The 19,748-nt window shown below is 45.6% G+C and overlaps 1 protein-coding gene across 6 annotated transcripts in view; it reads right to left on the reverse strand.

Annotated features, from left to right (window-relative positions):
• Positions 1-6: 6 nt before the first annotated feature.
• The window catches only part of LOC127002817 (ankyrin repeat and LEM domain-containing protein 1-like), a 48,574-nt gene continuing 28,832 nt past the window's right edge, over positions 7-19,748 (reverse strand). For 4 of the 6 annotated variants that reach the window (XM_050869038.1, XM_050869037.1, XM_050869032.1 and 1 more), the window contains 4 exons: positions 18,310-18,508; positions 17,824-17,947; positions 652-778; positions 7-217 (listed from right to left, as the gene is read on the reverse strand). In XM_050869038.1, the coding sequence (XP_050724995.1) occupies positions 51-217; positions 652-778; positions 17,824-17,947; positions 18,310-18,508 (617 nt within the window). In that variant the 3' untranslated portion in view covers positions 7-50. Of the gene's footprint in view, positions 218-651; positions 779-17,823; positions 17,948-18,309; positions 18,509-19,748 lie in introns of those variants that run through there. The other 2 variants (XM_050869033.1, XM_050869036.1) reach the window with 2 other exon arrangements.

The following is a 19,748-nucleotide window of genomic DNA, read 5'->3' on the forward strand; positions in this document are numbered from 1 at the left end:
CACTTCATCTCCATCTCCTTCCCCCTCCACCACGCGCAACGCCCAGTGGTTTAGGCGGCAAAGTGGCAAGGCCTCAACTGCCTCTCCCCCTCCTGGAGCAGTATTTTGTAGGCACGGTAGAGAAGGTTCGTCCCCAGCTGGCGTTTTTCGGACCTTTCCCAGAACTTTGCCGGGCCGTAGAAAGTTCCCTGCCTGGCGTTGCATAAATTCTTGAGGCCTGAGGGGGGAGAGAGAGAGAGAGAGAGAGAGAGAGAGAGAGAGAGAGAGAGAGAGAGAGAGAGAGAGAGAAAATTAATGGAGTACACAAGAATGGGGAAAATTGAGACTTCCGAGGGAGCTTGTTATCATTATCATTATTACTGTTGTTGTCGAGATCCGTGTCCGTGAAAGGGCACCAAAGGACCACCTCAGTAGTTCATATTTTTAAACGTATCGGCCCCTCTGTTCGCGTGTTTGAAAAGCCTCTCGTAAAAGTTGCTGGGGTTTGCATGGGCTATTTTGTGATCCTGGTGATAGGTTTACCGGACGTCTGTACCTTGAACTGGAAAATGACCTTTGAAAACCAGGTTAATCTTCTCTGTGGGCTTGGAAAAGAGTCGTAATGGGATCCCGAAACGATTAAAAATATGGACCAGAGTGCCAAGGCCTCACCGATGGCTAATATGATGGCCGCCTCTCTGGTCAGGGCCTCCTCACTCGTTGTGTTGTGGAAGACATGAAGGGGCACCACGCCGTAGCCCTCATCCCAGATTCCTCTTATCGTATGTTTCTTATCACTCTGTTAGAGGGAGAGTTTCCATTAGATGATTATACTCATTCCTCTCCTTTTTCTTCCCTTCCCGCTCTTCTCATGCCATTCCACCTCACTCTTCTTCCCTTTCATCCCTCATAACAAGATAAGAACGTAGGAGTCTGCAAGAGACCGGTAGGCCTGTACAAGGCAGCTCCTTTAAACCTAACCTCCCGTGAATCTAACCCCACCTCATATCACTGTCCATGAATTTATCTAATCTATTTTTGAATGTGACAATTGTATTGGCACTCACCACATGACTGCTCAGCCTGTTCCACCCATCTACCACTCCGTTAATAAACCAATTTTTGCCTTTGTCCCTGTTGAATCTGAATATATCCAGTTTAAACCCATTACTACGTGTCCTACCCGATTCTCTTACCAACAAAACTTTATGAATATCCCCCTTATTAAAGCTTTTTATCCATTTATAAACCTCGATCATGTCTCCACGCACCCTTCGCGATTCTAGAGAATGCAAGTTTAACTGTTTGAGCCTTTCCTTGTATGGCAAGTTTCTTAACCCTTGAATCATCTTAGTCAACCTCCTCTGCACCGATTCTAACATTCTGATATCCATTCTAAAGTAAGGTGACCAGAACTGAACCGCATAATCAAGATGAGGTCTAACTAATGCTAAATATAGTTTGAGGAAGACTTCGGCGATTCTGTTGCTTACGCTCCTTGAAATAGAACCAGAAGTACCCTGTTTGCTCGATTTCTAGCTTGAATGCATTGTGCCATTGGATGGAGAACAGAGCTCACTAAGACCCCTAAATCCCTCTCGCACCCAGACCTGCTTATGAGAGTGTCATTTAAGCAATAGTTATGTGAGGGGTTGTTCCTACCTACACTCAGAATACTGCACTTTCCCACATTGAACTCCATCTGCCATTTATCCGCTCAGTCATACATTCTGTTTAGTTCATCCTGGAGAATACTAGCGTCCTGATCCAACTCCGTTACTCTACCGACCTTGGTATCATCATCAAACTTACTGACATCACTACTAATTCCAGTATCTAAGTCATTGATATAAATAATAAACAAAAGTGGACCTAACACTGAACCTTGTGGGACCCCACTCGTAACACAGCGTCTGGTCTTTTACCATTGATTTGCACTCTTTACTTCCTATTGCTAAGCCACGCCTTGACCCAGTTTAAAACTTACCCTCTACTCCGAGAGCCTGTAATTTAAGCAACAGTCGGTGGTGAGGAACTTTGTCAAACGCTTTACTAAAATCAAGGTAAATTACATCATAACGTTCGTCTCTGTCTACCGCCTCAAATACTTTATTGTAGAAGGACAAGAGATTGGTGAGGCATGACCTACCTTTCGTGAACCCATGCTGCGAATCGTGAATTAATCTATATTTCTGTAGATGCTCCCTAATGTTCCTGGCTATTATGGACTCCAGCATCTTGCCTATAGCCGATGTTAAGCTAATTGGGCGATAGTTGGAAGCAGCTGACCTGTCCCCCTTTTTAAAAATCGGCGTCACATTAGCTATTTTTCATAGGCTGGGCACATAACCACTATTTACCGAATTCTTAATGTTGTCGGTTAGTGGGTCACTGAGTACCTCCTTGCATTTCTTTAATACTCGCGGAAATATCTCGTTAGGACCTGGCGACTTATTCTTCTTAAGCTTATCTATCTCATCCTGGACTACTTGCCTGGTAACGGTTATATCCCTCAATTTGTCGCCATCCCCGCCTTCGTACACCTGACCCCTTTCCGGAATAGTCGTTCGATCCTCTTGTGTGAATACTGAAAGGAAGTAGTCGTTCAACAGTGTGCTCATATTTTCGTAATTTCCACAAGCTCGCCTGTGTTTACTTTCAGAGGTCCAATTTTCTCCCTTGTTTTTATTCTATACATCTGAAAGAAGCCCTTAGGATTACTTTTCGCCTCTTTTGCTATTTTAATCTCATACTTTATTTTTGCTACCCTGGTGTTTTTCTTCACTAATCTAGATAGTTCGACATACCTGCCCCTGAGATGGGTTTCACCATTCTTTATTTTCTTATAAATATCCTTCTTTAACCCTATCTCGTGTTTTAGCCTACGAGCCATCCACTTAGGGTCATTGTTTTATTTTCTAAGTGTTCGCTGGGGTATATGCTGTCTCTGCCCCTCGACAATTACTCTAACTAAATTATTGCAAGTTATTTCTACCTGGTTCTCCTGGTTCTCTTGGCTCTCCAACCCACAGTTATGGCCCTCATGAATCCCTAAATTTTCCCAGTTTACCTCTACAAGATGTCTTCAAAGCCCCTCGTAATTTGCTCTTCTAAAATCTGGCACCAACACTGGGTTTGGTTCGCTGGTCACCGCCCATTCTAAGCTATAATGAACCGTTCTGTGGTCACTATTTTCTAATTCTCCGCCCACCTCCAACTCACGTATCAAGTTCCCATTATTAGTTAGGACTAGGTCTAAAATGTTATCTCCTCTGGTAGGCTCAGTAATTACCTGTTTAAGGAAATTATATTGTACAACTTTAAGAAAATCCACGGCTTCCAGGTCACCCACTAGGTCTTCCCAGTCTATATTCCTATAATTAAAGTCCCCCATTACGCAAACATTTTTACTCCTACTCGCCTTGCCAATCTCTTGTAGTAATATACTCGTGTTCTGCCTGTTAAGGTTGGGCGGTCTGTACAGAACCCCTTGAGTTAGTTTTTCTTTTCCTTTGTAAACGTCCACCCAAACTGATTCTTAACCCATTTTAGTTTTGACTGAATTGTTAGCGGAGCATTTAAGTGAGTCTTTAACATATAGCGCAGCTACACCTCCCCTTCTTCCCCTTCTGTCCTCGTGAAACATCCGATAACCCGTTATTTCAAATTCCGACCTGAAATTTCTAAGGGCAGTGTCTATCCACGTCTCAGTGATCGCTATTATGTCAAAATTTTGTACACAAGCTTCACCCCTAAGTATGTCTATCTGGTTTCTGAGGCTCTTGCTGTTATTATAGAAGATCCTTTGCCCACCCTCTGTTACTCCCTATAATTACTACTAAGCTGCCTGGTTGTGTTATGAGTTAGATGTCCTCTCCCATTACTCCTCCCCCCCCCCTCGTCTATACTAAAAAATCCCTCGGGGTACTAAATGCTCGCTCAAGGGATACTGAGAGAGCCTCAACACCCTTTAACGTCAAGTGTATCCCTGTCCTGGGCGTAGAGGGCGTTGTTGCCAAAGAAGAGGTTCCAATTACATACGAATAAATAGGAAGAACAGACACCAGAAGACCTGTCGGTCTATGGCGAGGGTGTCTGTTTACTACCGCTACTACCAGTAATCTACGCGTGGTAGGACAGGACGGAATAGATGAAGGCTTTTCCTCACCCGCCTCTCCCTCCGGCAAATTCCGGCAGGAAATAGTTAGAAGAGAACACCATGTGCTTTTAAGGAAGAAAGGGACATGGAAATTTTACAGTAAAGAGAGAAATAAGAGGAAATTACTACCCTTAATTTACGCAATTGGTGACCTAAGCTGTGTGGGAAAAACATGTCATTAGGTTGTAGTCATGCTGCAGTCTGCCTGACACAAACGAAAATGAGTCCGTAAACAGTCTATGTCGTTGATTCTTAAAACATTATAAAAGCTAGTATTTAATTGGACTCCTTACGATGGGGTGAGATGTATTTTCAGGGGTTACAGGTAGAGGCTCGATCCTCGTATACCTTCGGTACGGGCGTACGCTCCAGTATCCTGTTAACCTTACTGTTCCCACACCTCACTCATCATATGTATGTTACGTACATTGAGTTTTTTCTTTATTCTGTTGTTAACTTACGCTACTTATAATCTAACTTGTGGGGGAAAATAATAGGGCTTCAGGTTGAACTCGCGCTGCAGTCTGCCTGAAACATACGAAAAAGGGTCAGTATAATCTTATATCCCTGAAGTACTTATCCAATGTAGACTTGAAGCTATTCATACTCTGTGCGCTAACTACTGACGGTGGGAGTCTATTCCAGTGATCGACTACTCTATTATTGAAATAACTTCTGCGCCTCCATGTGTTACATCTGTTGCCCTTTAACTTCATACCGTTGCTGCGTGTTATTGTGTTGGTGTCTCTCTGAAAGAGACTATCTGGGTTAATGTTTTCGAATCTATTAAGGATTTTGAACACTTCAATTAAGTCCCCTCTTACCTTTCGCTTTTTTAAGGAAAACATATCTTAACCCTTTAAACGCTCGTCATATGGCAAGTTACGGAGCCCAAGAATTTGTTTGGTTGCTCGTCGCTGTGTCTTTTTTTTTTTTTTTAGCAAAACTTGATCTTTGATATAATTTGGTGACCAGAACTGAACGGTGTATTCTAGGTGTGGTCTTACAAATGCTAAATATAATCTCTTCATAAGTTCGGGTGATTCATAATCAAAGTTTCTTGAGATTAATCCTAAAATCATATTGGCTTTTTTCCTCGCCACAGAACATTGATCACTCATTTTAAGAGTGTTACTGATATTGACACCAATATCTTTTTCTTGTTTTACTTCGCTGAGTTTATGTCCTTGAATCTGATATTTAAAGTTAGGATTCTTTTCACCTATGTGCATTACTTTACATTTATCTACGTTGAAACACATTTGCTATTTTTCGCTCCAGTCGGCAAGTCTTATTAAGTCTGATTGAATATTCTCGCAATTTTTACTGTTCGTTACCGTACCCCCTAATTTGGTGTCGTCGGCGAATTTGGCAACTTTTGATAGGATATCGGTCTCTAAATCGTTCACGTAAATTATGAATAGTGTTGGCCCCAGGACCAAACCTTTAAGAACCATTAAGAACTACACGCCGTTCTCCGTCGGTGAGCCAGTCATGAATCCACGCACACAGATGGTCACTAATACCGTGGGAACGCAGTTTTGAAATAAGCCTAACGTGGGGAACTTTATCAAACGCTTTCTGAAAGTCTAGGTAAATTACGGCATATGGGGCTCGGGCGTCCCAACTTGAATACGCGTCGTTGAAAAAAGTTAAAAAGTTGGTAAGGCAAGCTCGATTACTACGAAATCCGTGCTGATTATCAGTAATCAAATTATTTGTTTCGAGGAAAGTGATCACTTTATCCCTGATTATTTTTTCGAATAGTTTAATTAGGACAGACGTAAGGGTGATTGGACGATAGTTACTGGCTTGTTTTTTTATCTAATTTTTTAAAGATCGGAGTAACATTTGCATTTTTCTACTCAAGAGGCACACTTGCCTGTGCTAATGACGTGTTGAACATTAATCAATCAATCAATGGGGGCATACGCCGGGGGGCGCGTCGCCTCGCCCACCCTACGACGCCAAGCCCGGGAGTCTTTCCCGGCAGGATCTATCGACTTGCTCAAGCCACGAACTCCGTGGGCGTCCCCTTGGCCTCCTCCACTCAAGATTGTCTCTAAGAGAGACAACCCGTTGAGCAGGATCAGCTTCCGGAAAACCTGTCACGTGCCCGTATAGCCGGAGTTGGCGTTGACGGACTATGCAGGTAGTATATGTCGAATCAGTCTCACGGAGTAGTCGCCGGTTTGACACAAAGTCATTCCAGCGATATCCCATGATTCTGCGTAGACACTTATTACCAAAGGCATCAATCCGCCTCTCCAAGTCCCCATTTAGTGTCCATGTCTCACAACCATCGAGTAAGACAGGGAGCACAAGGACTAGAAGATCCAAATCTTTGTCCTTCTGCACAGGTATCGACAACGCCATATACTCGTGTTGAGCGAGTCCATAACACCGTGGGCCAGACCAATCCGCCGTAAGACTTCCTGGCCAGACTCACCGTTGTTATGAGCTACGCTACCAAGATACGTGAAACTTTCTGAGATCTCAACGTCCTCGCCACACGCATGAACAGACTGTACTGCTTCATCCAGCAAGCCTCCAAACACCTGTACCTTGGTCTTGGCCCAGGAGACCTGGAGTCCCAAGGGCTTCGCCTCCTCGTGCAGTGCCTCGAGAGCCATTACCAAGACCTCCAGCGACTCCGCCAGGATTACTGCATCATCAGCAAAAACAAGGTCAGTGACCCTGGTATTGCCAATGGATGCCCCGCAATGACTCTGATTCACAACTCTGCCCAGTACCCAGTCCATACAAGTGTTGGAAAGCGATGGGGCAAGGACACAGCCCTGCCTCACTCCCGCATTCACGGGAAAGGAAGCCAGAGCCCCCCCGCACACACACACACACACACTTCTCCCCTCACAGCACCAGTCAGCAGACCAATAGTCCTCGCAGGAATCCCACGGAGTCGCAGATGATCACAGAGTGCCTCACGATGTACTGAATCAAACGCCTTCTTGAGATCGACATAGGCTGCAAGCATCCCCTGTCGAAACTCACGTCGGCGCTCCACAAGTACGCGCAGCGCTAGGATACGGTCAGTTGCTGACTTGCCAGGCGTGAACCCAGACTGTTCAGGTCTCTGCAGCTTCAGCAGCTGGCTGCGATTTCGCATCAACACCTTACCTCGCACACTGAGTAGTGTAATACCACGGTAGCTGTTGCAGTCCTGGCGGTCCCCTTTCCCTTTCCAGATAGGGACGACCAACCCCCTCTTCCAGTCAGGAGGAATGGTAGCGGACTTCCATATGGCAGTCAAGACCGCATGCAACCCGCGGATCATGGCCTCACCTCCAGCTTTGAGCAGCTCTGCACTGATGTTACAGGTGCCAGGTGCCTTCCCACCCCTCAACTTGGCTACAGCCTCTCTGATCTCGCCCAGAGAGGGTGGGCTTTCGTCAATGGGTGGGTCAGCATCCGCCACCTGCAACCCAGCAACTGGAAGCTGCCCACGTGGAGGGTCCGCCATGTACAGCTGCTCAAAGTACTCAGTCCAACGAGCCCTCTGCCCATCCATGTCCGACACGAGGCAGCCGTCAGCTGTTCGGATAGCGTTCACCTGAGAGTGAGACTTAGAACGGAGCTTTTTCAGTGCTCGGTAAGCAGGTCAAAGGTCATTCGCATTTAAATGCCCCTCTACTTCCTCAGCGAGACCCCTGACATACCTCTCCTTATCTCTCCTCAGGAGAGCTCTAGTCCTACGTTGAGCATTAACGTTATGGGTAATTCTAGCTGTTGACTACATTCTCTTAACACGCGAGGAGATAAATTATCGGGGCCCGGAGATTTATTTGGATCTATTTCCAACAGGTACGCGCGCACTTCGCTGATATCAATTTCGATCAACGCAAGCTTATGTTCTTCAGGGCTTTGAAAAATAGTCCTCGGGGCTGGGATCGATGTCATGTTCTCTTTTGTGAATACGCTACTAAAGGTAGAATTTAGGACCAACGCCATGCCTTTATCATCACTAAACGTGTCGCCATTTACTAATAGTGGGCCGATATTGTTTTTAACAGTTTTTTTGTTTCTTATGTAACTGAAAAATAACCTTTGATTTTTCTTAGCATCAAGTGATATTTTCATTTCATATTCGCGTTTCTGTTTTCTGATTTTCCTTTCCCACTTTCTCTTGACATTGATATAATTAGTATGATCCTGTGAATTGTGTGACAGTTTATATTTCTTATACAGTTTTCTTTTTTCGACGATGGGTTTCTGCAGGAAATTAGTCATCCACGACGGCTTTTGGTTTTCTGTTCTTCGTGACTTAAGTGGGATGAATTTATTTACGTTCGCTGTGATTTGTGCAGTAAAACGTTTATAAATTTCTTGAACGCTGACGTTATTGAGCAAATGATTCCAATTTACTGATGCCAATTATCTTCTTAGGTCCGTAAAATTTACTTTACTATAGTTTAATATTAAGAACGAGTTTTCTCGTGCTTTTGTTTCAATATTTAAATCACATTTGATTGTATTATGGTCGCTGCTTGCAAATGGCTCGCCGACCTCACAGGCAGTTATGAGGTGGCTGTCGGTCGTGAAGACTAAATTAAGAATGTTGTTTCCGTTTGTCGGCATGGTAACTGTTTGGTAAAGAAAAGTGTCTTGCGCAAGGTTAATTAATCTAGAGCCTTCTCTTTCGCCACAGAGTTCGGGCCAGTTAACAGAGGGGTTATTGAAGTCACCGCATATTATTGCATTTCTATTTCTGATAACTTTATTTATCTCTGCGTAGAGATTTCCATCAATGTCTTCATTTGATTTAGGAGGTCGGTAAATTACGCCTAGAACATACTTTTCATTATTGATCATCGCTTGTACATTCAATGAATCATAAGCCTCTGTTTCGGTAGTGTTAAGCTGAATGACTTCTAAATTACTTCTCGCATATATTATTACACCTCCACCCTTTTTGTGTAGACGACACTTAGCAAACGCATTGTAACCATTAATAGCTACTTCACTTAATTGATGCTTGCCACGCGTATTCAGCCATGTTTCCGTGATAAAAAAAGTCGAGTTTTCAGCAAAGTCGGGTTTTTCAGCAAAGTCGGGTGGTCAACGAACAGCCATCCATTGCGCTCGCAGTGAGCTGCTAGTCTGCTGTTCACTGCAATCGCCCTGGACAACCATTCATCGCCAACGCCCCTCTTCGGTAGGACGCCACACACTACCGGTGACCCACCAGCGTCCCGTGTCCTACCTAATAATTCCCTAACACGCCGGAAAAGGTCCTCGCTTGGCACACGGGAAATGTCGTTCCCGCCACAGCTGAGGAAGATAATAGGGTTCGATACCTTGCGTGTCATACACGCCTCAATCCTGTATGATATATGGCCCACCCCTGCCCCTGGGAAACACACCCTCGTCCTGTTCTTATCCTTGGATCAAAAATACCTGTCAACATAACGCACCCGACTATCACCAACCACGAGCACCCTACGGCCAGAAGAGGGGCCAGAAGGAGGGGTGGATGGAGGAAGGAGGGGAGAGGGGGGAGAGCGGGAAAGGTGGGGAGGGACCTGCTGTGAAGAACGAGGAGAAATTGTGGAAGCTGGGGTGGGTGGAGAGGAGGAGGAGCAGGAGAAGGAAGAGGGAGAGGAAGAGGAACACAAAGGAAGAACAAACAACAGCAGACCTGCTGGTCCTTACGAGGCTGTTTGTGACAAGCTACACTAACTATCTAATCAAAGGTGGAAAATGAAGGACAGCAAAGGCGAAGGCTCCTCCCCACCCCCCATCCCTCTAGCCAAAGCTGGCAGGAAAGGAAAAATAACCACGCAGCATGGAAAAACTGCATGGAAATTATGTAGGAAAGAGGAAAGAACTACCATTACTGCTACCACTAACCGGGCGATAAAAGCGGACAAGGACACCAGTATTCGAAAGAACTTAACGTTAGTACGACAATGAGTAATATATTAGTTGCTGGTTGGATTATAAAAACTTGTCTAATCTATTCTTGAAGGCCGTAACTTTTGTACTATCAACGACATCACAGGGTAGAGAGTTCCAAACATTAACAACTCGATTGAAGAAGTGTTGAGCTTCGTGCGACGAGAATCTTTTACCAATTATCTTCAAATTGTGATTTCTTCTTGTTCTATTTGATCGATCAATTGTAAAGTAATCTTCCGTATTAATATCACTGAATCCTTTAAACATTTTAAACACTTCTATTAGATCACCTCGCATTCTTCGTTTTGATAGGCTGAATAAATTTACTTCTTTAAGCCTTTGTTCATATGATAATTTTTTCAACCTAGGAATCATCTTTGTTACTGTTCGTTGAACCCGTTCCAACCTTTCAATGTCTTTTTTGTAATAGGGAGACCAAAACTGTACACAGTACTCTAGATGGGGTCGAACAAACGAATTATACAGTTTTAATATTACTTTTTCCGATTTATTATTAAAGACTCGTCCGACGAAGCCAACCAATTTGTTTGCAGTTTTAACAACCTTTGAACAATGCTGACCGGGCTTTAAACCGCTTGATACAGTGATTCCAAGATCCTTTTCTTTACTTACTGCAGAAAGTTGTTGGCCATTCATTACGTACCGAACGCGATTGTTATTTTTTCCGATGTGCAACACTTTACATTTGTCAACGTTAAATTTAATTTGCCATTGATTGGGCCAACGTGCAAGTCGATCTAGATCTGATTGTAAAGCTTCTTCGTCGAGTTTCGCAGTTACTTTACTAGCAATTTTTGTGTCATCAGCAAATTTTGATACTTTGCAAGTGAGCCCATCATCGATATCATTAACATAAATTAAGAAGAGCATGGGGCCAAGCACTGATCCTTGAGGTACACCGCTTCTGACATCGAGCCAGTTAGATGTAACACCGTTTAGAACTACTCTCTGTTTCCGCTCAGAGAGCCAGTCCACAAGCCAATTGTGAATGTTACCCGAGATACCGTGCGCCAATAGTTTGCTGAGCAATCGTTGATGGGTGACCTTATCAAATGCCTTTTGAAAATCCAGATATATGATATCTACTGATCTGCTTTCATCGAACACCTCAAAAATATAATGAAAAAAATCAAGTAAGTTAGTTAAACACGAACGTTTACTGCGGAAGCCATGTTGCGAAATATTTATTATATTATTTTCTTCGAAGAATTTCACCATATTGTCGCGAATGATAGTCTCCATTAACTTATAAACAATCGATGTCAAGCTAATTGGTCGATAGTTTCCTAGGAGGAGGATGGGGAGGAGGAGGAGGAGGGGGAGAAGAAAGAGGAAGGGGGACGAGGAGATAGGGAGAATGAGTGGGGGGGGAGGCTGAAGTGAAGGAGGGAGGGACGGACGAGGAAAAGGAGGAGGAAAAGACGAGGGAGAAGGTGAGGGACGGGTGACCGAGGGCTGAGAAGGGGGGAGAGGGGAAAGGGAGGGTGAGAGGGAGGAGGCTGAGCTGCGGGAGGGAGTGACGGACGAGGAGGCGGAGGACGAGGAGGAGAAAGAGGAAAACATGGAAACATGGAAACATGGACTAGCAGGCAGCAGAAAGCCTGTTGGCTCATTACTAGGCTGCCTGCATTCAGTGATTTAATCAATCCGTTTGCCATAGTAGTGGCTTGCAGGGAAGGATTAAAGCACTTGTGTATCTACTCTTGGGAACGTTCAGTTCACTCCCGATGCAGCAAAGTGGCAATCAATGCGTTTCTTGAAGGAGTTGATGGTCTCTGCGCTAGCCACTTCTGCAGGAAGGCTGTTCAAGTGGCGAACAACTCTATTCGAGAAATAACTCCTGCCGATGTCGGTATTGCATCGCTTTGCTTGAATTGTTTTTCCGTTGTTTCTTGTTCTCAGGTTGGTTTGTAGCGTGAAGAGTTTGGAGTGATCAACGTTGCTGAGCTTGTTTAGGTACTTAAAGACTTGTATCATGTCTCCCCGCAGGCGTCTCTTTTCCAACGTGAAGAGGTTGAGTCGCTCGAGTCGCTCTTCATAGGGCTTCGTCCTCAGTGATGGTATCATCTTCGTGGCGCGGCGCTGTACTCTCTCAAGTAATTCAATGTCTTTCCTGTAATTAGGAGACCAGAATTGCACGGCGTATTCCAGGTGAGGCCTTACCAGCGAATTATACAAGGATAACATAACTCCCGGCGTCTTGTATTCGAAGTTCCTCGCTATGAACCCAAGCATTGTATTGGCTTTCTTACAGGCGGACTTGCAGTGTTTTGTTTGTTTCAAGTCACTGCTGATGGTGACCCCGAGGTTTCTTTCCTCTTGCACAACATGTAGTGGTTCGCCACCCATGTGGTATGTGTGGTTGCTGTTTCTGGATCCGATATGCATTACTTTACATTTGGTAGTGTTGAAGGACATCTGCCATTTTTCTGACCACCGAGTGATCTGGTCCAGGTCGCTCTGGATAATTTCGCAGTCTGCCGTTGTGAGGGCCTTCCCACCCACCTTTGTGTCGTCGGCAAATTTTGAAAGATTGGATTTCAATCCTAGTTCTATGTCGTTGATATATATGATGAAAAGTATGGGTCCCAGCACTGACCCCTGTGGCACTCCACTTGTGACCGGGAGCCACTCGGAGGCCTGTCCGTTGAGTACAACTCGTTGTTTTCTTCCAGTGAGCCAGTCCTTGATCCACGCTGTCAGATTGCCGCCTAATCCCGCCGACTTGAGTTTCTTGAGGAGTCTTTCTTGTGGCACTTTGTCAAAGGCTTTTTGAAAGTCTAGATATATAACATCGCTGGGGATATGATTATCCCAGTTTTCATAGATACCTTGGAAGAAGTCCAATAAATTGGTTAAGCATGAGCGCTTGTTCCTGAAACCGTGCTGAGCATCGGAAATTATGTTGTTGTTTTCAAGGAACCTCACGAGTGTGTCTCTGATGATCTTCTCGAGGATTTTTCCCGCCACAGAGGTCAGGCTGATTGGTCTGTAGTTTAGGGCCACACTTTTGTCTCTCTTTTTGTAGATCGGAGGAGGAGGGGGAGAAGGAGGAGACGGAGGAGGAGGAGGGGGAGGAGGAATAGGAGGAGGAGGAGTAGGAGGAGGAGGAGGGAGGTGAAGAGAATGAAGAAGAAGAAGAAGGAGAAGAAGCAGAAGAAGAAGATGATGATGATGAGGAGGAGGAGGAGGAGGAGGAGGGGTGGGAAGGGGGGGAGGGGGGACGGAAGAGGAAGGGGAGGAGGAGGAGGAAGAAGAGGAGGAGGAGGAGGAGGGGTGGGAGGGGTGGAGAGGAGGGACGTAAGAGGAGGAGGAGGATGGGAGAGGCTACTGTGTGGGAGAAGAGAATACCAAGGATGGTGAGGGAGGAGAGGCAGAGGAAGAGGGAAAGGAAGAGGAGGAGGCAGAGCCAGTCGCTACGGCACTAAGTAATGCGTCTACCTGGACGGCGAGAGTTGTAACCTTATTCTTTAACTCTATGACCTTCTGATCATCCTTCTGTGTTTTAACGCAGAACCTACAAGAGTCCTTTCCTAGAAAATACTGAGGTGCCATCCGGACACCACACCCGGGACAACACTTGAGGATAGACGGCATGGTGAAGATGTAGGTGAGGCAAGACGAAAAAGATATGAGTGAGGCAGGACGAAAAGATATGGGTGAGGCAGGACGAAAAGATATGAGTGAGGCAGGACGAAAAGATATGGGTGAGGCAGGACGAAAAGATATGGGTGAGGCAGGACGAAAAGATATGGGTGAGGCAGGACGAAAAGATATGGGTGAGGCAGGACGAAAAGATATGAGTGAGGCAGGACGAAAAGATATGAGTGAGGCAGGACGAAAAGATTTGAGTGAGGCAGGACGAAAAGATATGAGTGAGGCAGGACGAAAAGATATGGGTGAGGCAGGACGAAAAGATATGGGTGAGGCAGGACGAAAAGATATGGGTGAGGCAAGACGAAAAGATATGAGTGAAGCAGGACGAAAAGATATGAGTGAGGCAGGACGAAAAGATATGGGTGAGGCAGGACGAAAAGATATGAGTGAGGCAGGACGAAAAGATATGAGTGAGGCAGGACGAAAAGATATGAGTGAGGCAGGACGAAAAGATATGGGTGAGGCAGGACGAAAAGATTTGAGTGAGGCAGGACGAAAAGATATGGGTGAGGCAGGACGAAAAGATATGGGTGAGGCAGGACGAAAAGATATGGGTGAGGCAGGACGAAAAGATATGGGTGAGGCAGGACGAAAAGATATGGGTGAGGCAGGACGAAAAGATTTGAGTGAGGCAGGACGAAAAGATATGAGTGAGGCAGGACGAAAAGATATGAGTGAGGCAGGACGAAAAGATATGAGTGAGGCAGGACGAAAAGATATGAGTGAGGCAAGACGAAAAGATATGAGTGAGGCAGGACGAAAAGATATGAGTGAGGCAGGACGAAAAGATATGAGTGAGGCAAGACGAAAAGATATGAGTGAGGCAGGACGAAAAGATATGAGTGAGGCAGGACGAAAAGATATGAGTGAGGCAAGACGAAAAGATTTGAGTGAGGCAGGACGAAAAGATATGAGTGAGGCAGGACGAAAAGATATGAGTGAGGCAGGACGAAAAGATATGAGTGAGGCAAGACGAAAAGATATGGGTGAGGCAGGACGAAAAGATATGAGTGAGGCAAGACGAAAAGATATGGGTGAGGCAGGACGAAAAGATATGAGTGAGGCAGGACGAAAAGATATGAGTGAGGCAAGACGAAAAAGATATGAGTGAGGCAGGACGAAAAGATTTGAGTGAGGCAGGACGAAAAGATATGGGTGAGGCAGGACGAAAAGATATGAGTGAGGCAGGACGAAAAGATATGGGTGAGGCAGGACGAAAAGATATGAGTGAGGCAGGACGAAAAGATATGGGTGAGGCAGGACGAAAAGATATGAGTGAGGCAGGACGAAAAGATATGAGTGAGGCAGGACGAAAAGATATGAGTGAGGCAGGACGAAAAGATATGAGTGAGGCAGGACGAAAAGATATGAGTGAGGCAGGACGAAAAGATATGAGTGAGGCAGGACGAAAAGATATGAGTGAGGCAGGACGAAAAGATATGAGTGAGGCAGGACGAAAAGATATGAGTGAGGCAAGACGAAAAGATATGAGTGAGGCAGGACGAAAAGATTTGAGTGAGGCAGGACGAAAAGATATGGGTGAGGCAGGACGAAAAGATATGAGTGAGGCAGGACGAAAAGATATGGGTGAGGCAGGACGAAAAGATATGAGTGAGGCAGGACGAACAGATATGAGTGAGGCAGGACGAAAAGATATGAGTGAGGCAGGACGAAAAGATATGAGTGAGGCAGGACGAAAAGATATGAGTGAGGCAGGACGAAAAGATATGAGTGAGGCAGGACGAAAAGATATGAGTGAGGCAGGACGAAAAGATATGGGTGAAGCAGGACGAAAAGATTTGAGTGAGGCAGGACGAAAAGATATGGGTGAGGCAGGACGAAAAGATATGAGTGAGGCAGGACGAAAAGATTTGAGTGAGGCAGGACGAAAAGATATGGGTGAGGCAGGACGAAAAGATATGAGTGAGGCAGGACGAAAAGATATGGGTGAGGCAGGACGAAAAGATTTGAGTGAGGCAGGACGAAAAGATATGGGTGAGGCAGGACGAAAAGATATGAGTGAGGCAGGACGAAAAGATTTGAGTGAGGCAGGACGAAAAGATTTGAGTGAGGCAGGACGAAAAGATTTGAGTGAGGCAGGACGAAAAGATTTGAGTGAGGCAGGACGAAAAGATATGAGTGAGGCAGGACGAAAAGATATGAGTGAGGCAGGACGAAAAGATATGGGTGAGGCAGGACGAAAAGATATGGGTGAGGCAGGACGAAAGATAAGCGTGAGGCAGGACGAAAAGATATGGGTGAGGCAGGACGAAAAGATATGAGTGAGGCAGGACGAAAAGATATGGGTGTGGCAGGACGAAAAGATTTGAGTGAGGCAGGACGAAAAGATATGAGTGAGGCAGGACGAAAAGATTTGAGTGAGGCAGGACGAAAAGATATGGGTGAGGCAGGACGAAAAGATTTGAGTGAGGCAGGACGAAAAGATATGGGTGAGGCAGGACGAAAAGATATGAGTGAGGCAGGACGAAAAGATATGGGTGAGGCAGGACGAAAAGATATGAGTGAGGCAGGACGAAAAGATATGGGTGAGGCAGGACGAAAAGATTTGAGTGAGGCAGGACGAAAGATATGGGTGAGGCAGCACGAAAAGATATGGGTGAGGCAGGACGAAAAGATATGAGTGAGGCAGGACGAAAAGATATGGGTGAGGCAGGACGAAAAGATATGAGTGAGGCAGGACGAAAAGATTTGAGTGAGGCAGGACGAAAAGATATGGGTGAGGCAGGACGAAAAGATATGAGTGAGGCAGGACGAAAAGATATGAGTGAGGCAGGACGAAAAGATATGGGTGAGGCAGGACGAAAAGATTTGAGTGAGGCAGGACGAAAAGATATGAGTGAGGCAGGACGAAAAGATTTGAGTGAGGCAGGACGAAAAGATATGGGTGAGGCAGGACGAAAAGATTTGAGTGAGGCAGGACGAAAAGATATGAGTGAGGCAGGACGAAAAGATATGAGTGAGGCAGGACGAAAAGATATGGGTGAGGCAGGACGAAAAGATTTGAGTGAGGCAGGACGAAAAGATATGGGTGAGGCAGGACGAAAAGATTTGAGTGAGGCAGGACGAAAAGATATGGGTGAGGCAGGACGAAAAGATTTGAGTGAGGCAGGACGAAAAGATATGGGTGAGGCAGGACGAAAAGATATGAGTGAGGCAGGACGAAAAGATATGAGTGAGGCAGGACGAAAAAATATGAGTGAGGCAGGACGAAAAGGTTGGTTGCAGCAAGACAATAACAAAGTCTGCAGCTGCGGTCAGGTCGTCAGGTCGCAGTCAGGTCGTCAGGTCAAATCTCTGGGGAAAATGGTGTGTCTAGGAAAAGGGCACGGGTATTCCAATCTACCAAGACTGGAAACACATGCCTATATATTATTATATTAAGAAATCACATGTGTAAATAAGATAAATAAGATAAAACTGTGTTCACTAGGTTTGCGTGGAAAGATGAAATATATAGTGTTTATATATGAACACACGAACCTTAAAAATTTACGTAGCTAGGCGCGCCTGATTCACGTGTTCCTATTATCACAACACAGTAACGTATCGTAATAGTAAAAGGAAAAACAAAACAAAACCGTGTAGCACTGGGTTCGCGTGAAATGGTGTTAAAATTAGAGTAGGTGTGGGAGGGCCTAACACACGTGGCCTATAAGTAAACGTGGATCACTATCTAACTAGGTAAATATTAAATCAAAGACTTAGCGGTCTGGTGTATGCAGAGTATGCAGGTAGTGGTAATGCTCCGGATTGTGCAGTCCCCCAGCACAGCAGCAGCAACCACTCAGAAGCACAGAACACCTCAAAGCACACCACAAAGCCACAGGAATAGCTAGTTGGCACCACACAGCAGCGGAGCAAAAGTCTACAACTTAACCCAAGGAAGGTCAGGACCAGACTGAACTTGACCCAAGGAAGGTCAGGACGAGACTGAGGAAGGTCAGGACGAGACTGAGGAAGATGAGGACGAAACTCCTCCTCCTCCCCCTCCTCTTCCTCTTCCTCTTCCTCCTCCTTCTCCTCCTCCTCCTCCGTCAGCACGTCCACAAAGGCTGCTCCTCTTTTCTCACCTGCTGCCTCTCCTCCAAGGCTTCAGTCAGGTGCTGGTAAGGCCTGTCGTTAGTGCCTTTACCCACATAGAAGATCGCTGAGAGAAAGCGCTCAAACTTCTTCCATTCTTCCACCTTTGGTCCCCTGGAAGAGAAGATGTGTACAAAGAAATGATAAATATTAATAAATACTTTTTTCCGTCACTCAAATATCAGTCGTATAAAATCATTCGTATGTTAAGTCTCTTAGTCCTGGAACCACCTTTGATGCTGCCCTCTGAATCCTCTCTACTTCCCCTATATTTGTCTTTGTACTTGGTGCGTGCGTGCGTGCGTGCGTGCGTGCGTGCGTGTGTGTGTGTGTGTGTGTGTGTGTGTGTGTGTGTGTGTGTGTGTGTGTGTGTGTGTGTGTGAAGGGAGTCAGCTCAGGGGGGGCACTATAGGGAAATCCTGAAAAAAGACACACTCAAAAAGACGGTCTGCTCCTCAAGACCGATCCTTCCTCACATGGCCGGCAGGTTCCAGGTGATGCGCGGGTCCAGGAGGAGGTAGGTGAAGCACTGTTTCCTGGCGCGGTCCCTACCGATGGTAAACTCTAGCCTCATTGTCTCCTCCAAGGCTTGCCACTTTGCCTTCAGGGCTGTCCACTTATCTGAAGGGGTTGTGTGCAGTATCTTCAGGGCCTCCTGCAGCTCCGGGCTGTACTCTGACGAGGTGTAGAACATAAGCTCTTGTTGGAAAGCAAGCTTGGCAGGGTTTCTAGTCACATAACTGGCTCTACTGAATGTGGTGCAGCTCTTCCTCACAAGCCTCAATTCCCTGAGCTTGCCACAACTGTTACCTTACAATGGGACTCAACTTTCTAAGTTTGGAATGGCCTCAACTTGAAAGATGAATGTTCATTGGCTTTGCATGGTTTCTGCTTGCAAAGCTGATTCTATTTGACTATCCTCAGCTTGACATGGCTTCTACTTACAAGGCTGACTCTATGTTTGACTCTCCTCTGCTTGGCATGGTTTCTACTTACAAGGCTGACTCTAAGCTTGACTCTCCTCAGCTTGGCATGACTTCTACTCACAAGCTGACTCTATGCTTGGCTCTCTTCAGCTTGGCATGGCTTCTACTCACAAGGCCGACTCTAAGCTTGACTCTCCTCAGCTTGGCATGGCTTCTACTCACAAGACTGACTCTTAAGCTTAACTCTCATTAGCTTGGCATGGCTTCTACTTACAGTACTGACGCCTAAGCTTGACTCCTCAGCTTGGCATGGCTTCTACTTACAAGGCTGACTCCTAAGCTTGACTCTCCTCAGTTTAGCATGACTTCTATTTACAAGGTTGACTCTAAGCTTGACTCAGCTTGGCATGACTTCTTACAAGGTTCACTCTAAGCTTAACTCCTCAGCTTGTTATGGCTTCTACTCACAAGGCTTACTAATAAGCTTAAGCCTCAATTTGGCATGGCTTTTACTCACAAAGCTGACTCTTGGGTTTGGCATGGCTGACAAGGCTGGCTCTAAGCTTGACTCCTCAGCATAGCATGGCTTCTACTCACAAGGCTGACTAAGCTTGACTCTACTCAGCTTGACATGTCTTCTACTCACAAGAATGACTAAGCTTGACTCTCCTCAGCTTGGCATGTCTTCTACTTACAAGGCTTGCCCCTAAGCTTGACTCTTCTCAGCTTGGCATGGCTTCTAGTTACAAGGCTGACTCTAAGTTTGACTCTCCTCAGCTTGCTATTGTTTCTACCTACAAGACTGACTCAAAGTTTGACTCTCCTCAGCTTGGCATGGCTTCTACTTTATAGGCTGACTTTAAGTTGAATTTCCTCAGCTTGGCATGGCTTCGACTCACAAGGCTGATTTTAAGCTTGACTCCTCACCTTAGCATGGATTCTACTCACAAGGCTGACTCTAAGCTTGACTCTCCTCAGCTTGGCATGGC

The sequence above is a fragment of the Eriocheir sinensis genome, chromosome 24 (assembly GCF_024679095.1).
Source record: "Eriocheir sinensis breed Jianghai 21 chromosome 24, ASM2467909v1, whole genome shotgun sequence".
NCBI classification, from domain to species: domain Eukaryota; kingdom Metazoa; phylum Arthropoda; class Malacostraca; order Decapoda; family Varunidae; genus Eriocheir; species Eriocheir sinensis.